The following is a 7,798-nucleotide window of genomic DNA, read 5'->3' as shown; positions in this document are numbered from 1 at the left end:
AAACAATGAAAAGATAATCAACTCCCATACAGAACACTGCTAAACGAGTAAAAACAAGTTAAACATTAATCCCCCCCCCCAGTAACGGACAACACGTCAAACACACACACAGTAAGCGGTCAGCAGGTAAGAGGATACTTGCTCTTCACGAGCCTGTGAAGGGAGCACACAGCTTTTAATGTGATTGGACATCACATACAAGAGAGACGTACAGATACACACAGGCACAGCCTCAGACCGGTTATAGAAACAACAGAGTTTCAGTCTGCAAACCTACCAGCAGGGGGTGACACGCCACTAAAATCCACAGTGCAGAGTAGAATAACAGCCCAGAATAAACCTGTGTACTTCAATATGTTTATATATATGATTCATGTACGCAATTCATGAACAAGTTAATGTTTCTTTTTTTAATAAAACTGAACAATAAATCAAAGGTTACAGCAGTCATACGAATGTTCACAAACAGTGCATCAATACATTGACAATGTGAAAAGTCATAAAAACTCAGAAATCAGCATGAGAGGGTGAGAACCAAGCCAGACACGCCTCTGTCAAGTGGGCGGGAGCGACACAGTGACAAGCATGGCGAGAACAGCCAATCAGAATGAAACACTACACATCACTGAGTCTGAGCCAATACAGTCAGACCCATTTCCCAACAGGAGAGACTCCGCCCCCACTCAGATTATTTGATTATTAAATTCCCTTTATTGTTTCTTCTTTGTTGCCCTGCCCACCTTCTGATCCATGTCCCTCCCCTTTCTGCAGTCCCTACCCCCGGAGCCAGCCGGCCGCACTGCATGTTGGGAGCTGTAGTTTATTTGGTGGAGAGGATGAGGGCCACAATGAGGCCGTAGAGTCCAAGCACCTCAGCGAAGATGAGGATGAGGATCATTCCGACGAAGAGGCGGGGCTGCTGGGCAGTGCCACGCACACCAGCGTCACCCACAATGCCGATGGCAAAGCCGGCCGCTAGTCCACTGAGACCTACGCTCAGGCCTGCACCCAGGTGCAGGAAACTCCTACACACACACACACACACACACACACACACACACACACACACACACAGATGAATGGCTGGAGATCATTTCTGCATTCTGAGGAAAATTGTTTGTGCAGAAGCTGCTACACACAGCGCAGTTAGCATGTGTGTGAGTGAGTGTGTGTGTGTGTGTGAGTGTGTGTAGTGTGAGTGTGTGTGTGCTCACTTATAGAGACTGATGTCATCAGAGATGCCGTTGGCGATGAGCACAGCCACTACGAGGCCGTAGATGGCGATGATTCCAGCCATGACCACGGGGATGATGGACTTCATGATCAACTCCGGCCGCATCACAGACATCGCCGCGATGCCCGTGCCACTCTTAGCTGTGCCGTAGGCTGCCCCCAGCGCTACGGAGACACAAGAGGAACATTTCAGAGAGACAGAGAGAGAGAGACAGACAGAGTCCTCTTGCTTATCTGGTTCTCCCCGGCCACAACACCTCCCCACAACACAAACCACAACATGGGACATTCAGGTAGAAGAGACAAACAGACACACGTGGTAAACAAGCCACTCTGGATAAGAGTGTCTGACAAACGTGAGATAATGGAGATTCCCCATATACACACTGGTAGACACACACACACACACACACACACACACACACACACACACACACACACACACACACACACACGTACATCATGTGTAAATGATCAGTGAAAGAGAGAAGCACAAATACAAGGTAAAGAATTCTAGGAATACAGGGAAGTGCGAGTGTGTGTGTGGTTGTGTGTGTGTGTGTGTGGTTGTGCATGCATACATGGGAATTTACCCAGCACCTGTGTTAACACATCTGTGCGCATGCGATTGTGCATTCAGGTGATTGTGTGGTGTGTGTTGTGTGAGTGTGTGTGTTGTGTGTGTGAATGTGTGTGTTGTGAGTGTGTGTGCACGTATGGTGCATCAGCAGGAAGTCTGGGTTTGCATGTCTCCTTCACTCCAACACAATACAACACTTTCAGTTCCGCGAGTTCCTTAACAAACTGAAGTTCCCATCGGTTCAACCAAAAGACCATCGTTCATTATGAAACACGTGTGTTTACCACACGCTGTGGGGGTTTGATCAGTGAAGATTCACTAAAGAGGATTACGTGATGGAGTACAGGCAGCTGTAACGGGTTCCTGTGGTGGTTCAGCTTCTCTAAACGGGTCCTGACAGGCCCCAGATCAGAGAGCAGAGTGCGAGGTTTGGCAGCCGTGTTTGTGTCTGTTGAAGTTTCAGTAGGACTTCACATTTTCTGTCCTTTCTGTCTCTGGACATCACATAATCAGCGGGTGTAATCAGACCACAGTCAGTGTTGCTTTCGTTTACATCTCCTGTTTTGCAGCAGGTCTACATCAACAGTGAGCCTGAAGTTAATCATCGCCTGTTTCTGCAGCTCCGTGCAGTTTCCTGTCACCTCGCACGTACAATGTGCTTTTTCCGAGCCTGGGTGTGTGTGTGTGAGTTTCAGTTTTATTGCTGCTGTGACTGTCTGACTCTGTGCCTGCTGTGTGACTTCCTACCACCACATACATCTGCAGTTCAGCAGACTTCCAAACCCCCCACCACCTCACGCACTCTTCTCCACCTTGTGCACTCCTCCACACACCACCACCTCACGCAGTGCACTCTTCTCCACACACCACCACCTCACGCAGTGCACTCTTCTCCACACATAACCACCACCTCACTCTTCTCCACACACCACCACTCCAAACAGGTGATGATGGAACAGTGTTAATTACTCACACAAACTAACTGCGTGAACATTAACGTTGAGTCGCAGTGAGTCGATACTGTACACCGAGTGTACATCGTTTAATCCCTGCCGATTCACGACCAACTCCGCGCCCCCACGTTACATTTCGCTTCTGCGATCACGTCTCCCACACGCCCCGTGCTACCGGGTCAAAACGGACTAAAGCTGCTCCGTCCTGACCAGGGTGTAGGCTGACGGTTAATGAACTGTTGACAATAAAAGTATCACGAGGAAGAGCTGCTATTTCAGAGCAGAGTACACCGCACTCAGGTGCCAGTCATGAGGTCCAACACACGGTGCTGTGCGTAAAGTTCGTCTCAGCGTTGCGGGTTTTACCAGGCGGCCCGACTACCAAACAGCGCAAACTGGAACCACAAAACTGTAATGCAGCTGGTGCAGCAGAGGCAGAGTCTACGTTAGAGTATCAACAAAGACTGTTCAAAACCATCCATCACAAAAAAGGGCAATTTTGTAAATTGTCTCAGAAGTACAGGCTGTCCAATCTGAAGTGAACTTTCACTCTTGCCCTCTGACCCTGAGAAGCACCAGGCCGGCGATCTCTCCATCGTGAAGCGCACACGTTAACGGACCCGGTAATCTGTCCACGCCAACGGCACCGGGGGCACTAGAGACTAATGTACTTGCATTTAAAGTTATAGCATTTCATGAAGACTCAAGATAGCCAACCCACCCACCCCAGCACACCCAATGGTGACGGGGGACGATATCAGATCTAAAGAAGGAGCGTGTAGACTTCTCCATGTCCAGAACTTCCTCTTCATGATCAAGCTGCTAACTCAGATAGTAACGGCCGGTCGCTGCAGAAGGTCTTGCTTTTGGGCTTTTAGTCTTAAGAGTAAACAGAGCTGGTGTCTCCCGAAATAACACATGACAACACCATTCACAGCACACACGGACGGAGGGGACCACAGACAGACAGAGGGGACTGTAGACAGACAGAGAGGACCACAGACAGACACAGAGGACCACAGACAGGCGGAGGGGACAACAGACAGGCAGAGGGGACCACAGACAGGCGGAGGGGACCACAGACAGGCACAGAGGACCACAGACAGACGGAGGGGACCATAGACAGACACAGAGGACCACAGACAGGCGGAGGGGACCACAGACAGACACAGAGGACCACAGACAGACGGAGGGGACCATAGACAGACAGACAGAGAGGATCATAGACAGACAGACAGGATCATAGACAGACAGACAGGATCGTAGTCGGCGTGTTTACCGCTGAACACCATCGCGGCAGACGCGCCCATCGCTGCGAAGAACGGCGAGTACAGCGGAGGTTTTTCGGTCAACATCTCCGTGGAGTCAAAACAGCGTAAAAACACAACCGGGAACCTTTAACCTCCCAAATCTGCGTCAACCGGTGGAGGTGCACGAGCGCCGTGAGGACACCGGACTACAAGAACACGCCAGTGTCTCCGTTATTTATAGAGGACGGAAACACCTCCTGGTGAAACACGCGCAGACACGCAAAATGGCGAAGCGGAAAGAAACCACATGACCGTGCGTGCGTGCGTGCGTTTATTACACTACATTATTAGCTATTACACTATTAGCACTACATTACATATATATATATATATATATATATATATATATATATATATATATATATATATATATATATATATTTTAGGAACTGAAGGGGATATACTGTTTTATATATTACATAATATATAATACACCCTTCACTTCCTAATATATATAATATCCCAATAATAATATATATTATTGGGAAACTAAAGTTCTGCCGCTGGTTACACCGTTAAAAGTAGAGCAGCTGGTCTCTGTGTTGACCACAGGAGAGACACCGTGCTCATCCCCGAGGAAGCAGATCTCTCTGGTTTGGGTTTCTCTTAATGTGCATCTGTTGCTCAATTAAAGAAACAAATACGATCAACGATTCATATTATATAATGTAACTGCAGGTGAGTGATTATTTGCGCATGCACTAATATCAGTGACCCGTACAGATGAGGTAACCCGAGCCCATACGCCAGTATGTATTTATGTATCTATACATAAATACATGCATATCAATAATTCTATTGGTGATATAACAAAAAATTCGTACTTGCAAATTCGAAGTTAATAGGCAATTGTTATTTTTTTCAAGATATATTTGAAGGAACCTGATCAGTTTATCATTATTCCTCCGAGCGCACGTGAGTAGGGTCACGCCCACATCTCCCACCATCAAACTTCCTTACACACGTGTGAAATATATATAAATATATATAATCCAGAGTCACTGCAGCGTGTATTCAAATGAAGGACGGGCCAGATCGTCCAGCAGGTCTCGGTATGGTTCTGAGCAAAGCCCCGTTTGTGAGAAGGGTCACCTGCCACTCACCTGTGAGCTTTTCACGCAGGAGTGTTTGACAGCTACGGACTGAGGTGTCAGCACGCTTGAGGAAGATAAATATGTTTGCTGTGTGGGTCTCTTTAGATCACCTTCCGGTAACATTTTTAAGCCACACTACGCACACACTTTCAGTAGTGGAGCCCGTGAGCAAAACTGCACGTCTTAAAACGTTGTAGGCGAAGTTCATTCTGTGCTGTGAAACGTAACGCTGACAGTTGAACGTTGAGATAACAGGAGATCAAAGTGGATGGTGACCAGCAGCAGGACACGCGCTGGGCCTTTAGATAACAGCGCCACCATACCAAAAGAGAAATGGTTCAGTACACATCCAATAGACCCACTCCCACTGAATACACCCACGCCCACTGAACAGACCACCGAACAGACCCACGCCCACTGAACAGACCCACTTCCACCGAATACACCCACGCCCATCGAACAGACCCACGCCCACTGAACAAACCCACTCCCACCGAGGTCAGCTTAAGCGCTCTGCCACTCAAGGGCGTCTGCTTGTGCCAGAACCTCGGTCCTCTTCATAAGAGCCAACACTGGCCAGAATACGAGAACCTGTGGTGAGAGACAGATGGACTTATTTTACACAATCAGGGGAATCTGATGTGATATCTGTGACTTGAAGTGCGCTTGAAAGCATGAGACAGCAAAACGGGTTTAAACGGCGCATTTAAAAAGGGAACACTGAACGTGTGTTGAGCAACTGTGGGGCTGAACACACACCTTCACATCACTGTGTGGGGTTTTCATGTACATTTCTTTATTGATAGATTCATATGCCTCACTATAATGATTCAGTGCATACACAATAATACTGCACAGCCTCAGACTGACTTCAGTGAAGGACCCAGACAGAACAGAGACATGCAGAAACACAGACCATCTGGGGCGGGTCTAGAGGAGAACACAGACCATCTGGGGCGGGTCTAGAGGAGAACTCAGCACTTCAATATCTGACACCTGCACTGTTCATCCAGGCAAAAATTCACAATGGCTTCAAAGCTTTAGTATTACTTAGTATTTAGTATTACTTAGTATTTAGTATCAGTTACTTAGAGCAGTTAAAGTTCTTGACTTCTCCAACATGGATAGACCCTTCATGAACAACCATGAAACCCTTCATGAACAACTATACAATCATACAACCCTTCATGAACAATTACACCCTTCATGAACAACTACACAACTCCACTAAAAAATAATGTAGTGAATGAAAGACAATTATGAACAGACTGAATAATGAACATACTGAATTATGAACAGACTTCTGCAAAGTAGTTTCCTTACAAGATATGAAATAATCCCCAGAAACTACCCACAGACCTCTGACTTCTACAGAATCATTATACCTCCAACATCTGCAAGTCATGACCCAGAGCAGACTGATAAACACAGAAAACACTGATCATCTAGTAACTGATCAAAACACTATTACCACTGTGTAAGAGATGATTCTATATCAACACAGATATTAAGATGCACAATGTAGTTTGGAAAACAACAAACTCCTTCACTTCACAAATGCTACATCGGGGATGAGCCCCGTTTATAATAACACTGCCAGCACTGTAATCTCCCCGCAGGGTGTTGGGGAGACATGAAGAAATGAAGACCGAGAAACATAACATCATGCTGCCAGACCCACACACACACACACACACACACACACACACACACACACACACACACACACACACGGGTGACCATTCATTATATTGATTGCTTCCTCCCTCATGACAGAGGGATGTTTGGCACCTCTCCAAACACACACACACACCTCTCCAAACACACACACACACACACACACACACACACACACACACACACACACACACACACACATCTTCCCCACACAGCTGGAACTTTACAAAACAAGTACAAAATGCAACTCATAACCTCACACGATAAGACAATGTCATAGTACAAATAATCACAGTTAAACATTAACATTAACCCCATCGCTCAACATCTTTTGACACAGGTCAACGCCAATCCCCGTCAAGCATTTATCAACTCTGTATCCTTGACAACCCAGTGACCATAGCAACCTTGGCCCTGCGCCTCTGCTGGTCTACAAGCGTAGTGATTGGTTGTTAGGTTGTCATGGTGTCCTGGAATCCCCAGACCTCCAGCAGGGCGATCTGGAAGCTCTCGGAGCAGAGGGGCGGGTTGGCGAAGGTTGCACAGGGGCTGGTGCGTCCGTGGTTCAGCTCAGAGTCGATATACAGCGCGTTGCCATCGCCCCCTCCTGGACAGGAAGGCAAACAGCAGCACTACATTACAAAAGGTCAAAGTACAGTAACTATATCAACCTGTTTATCTAGTGAAGAAGAAATCATCAGAGAAGAAATCACACACACACACACACACACACACACACACACACACACAGACACACCGATTATGATGCAGTCCACGTTTCCTGCCATGAACATGGAGGTGTTGCTGGTGTTGAGGCGGAAGTGTCTGGCAGCGAGGAAGGGCGAGAGGTGGGTGTGGTCAGTGGCTGAGGGGGGCGGAGTCTCTTGAGCCAGGCTGTGGGAATTAGCATTGGTGTCAGCGTCAGTATCTTGGACATCCACCTGCCCCTCG

At 47.3% G+C, this 7,798-nt stretch overlaps 2 protein-coding genes across 2 annotated transcripts in view; both read right to left on the bottom strand.

The window, feature by feature from the left end:
• Positions 1-127: 127 nt before the first annotated feature.
• On the bottom strand, positions 128-4,319 carry atp6v0cb (ATPase H+ transporting V0 subunit cb). Its single transcript, XM_076986859.1, has 3 exons — positions 4,046-4,319; positions 1,215-1,398; positions 128-1,025 (listed from the first exon to the last, which is right to left on the bottom strand). Exons 1-3 carry the CDS (start codon positions 4,119-4,121, stop codon positions 821-823), a joined length of 465 nt encoding a protein of 154 aa, XP_076842974.1. The 5' UTR covers positions 4,122-4,319; the 3' UTR covers positions 128-820.
• A 1,625-nt stretch (positions 4,320-5,944) lies between these two features.
• Positions 5,945-7,798, bottom strand: part of tbc1d24 (TBC1 domain family, member 24) — a 15,624-nt gene continuing 13,770 nt past the window's right edge. Inside the window, exons 6-7 of the mRNA XM_076986751.1 lie at positions 7,605-7,798; positions 5,945-7,454 (exon numbers count right to left, since the gene is read on the bottom strand). The exon at positions 7,605-7,798 is cut by the window's right edge and continues 53 nt beyond it. Coding sequence (XP_076842866.1) covers positions 7,300-7,454; positions 7,605-7,798 — 349 coding nt within the window. The 3' untranslated portion in view covers positions 5,945-7,299. The remainder of the gene's footprint in view (positions 7,455-7,604) is intronic.

Source organism: Brachyhypopomus gauderio, unplaced genomic scaffold, assembly GCF_052324685.1.
Source record: "Brachyhypopomus gauderio isolate BG-103 unplaced genomic scaffold, BGAUD_0.2 sc49, whole genome shotgun sequence".
In the NCBI taxonomy this organism is placed as follows: domain Eukaryota; kingdom Metazoa; phylum Chordata; class Actinopteri; order Gymnotiformes; family Hypopomidae; genus Brachyhypopomus; species Brachyhypopomus gauderio.
The sequence above is the reverse complement of the archived record's forward strand: the minus strand, read 5'-3'. Positions and strand labels throughout refer to the sequence as shown.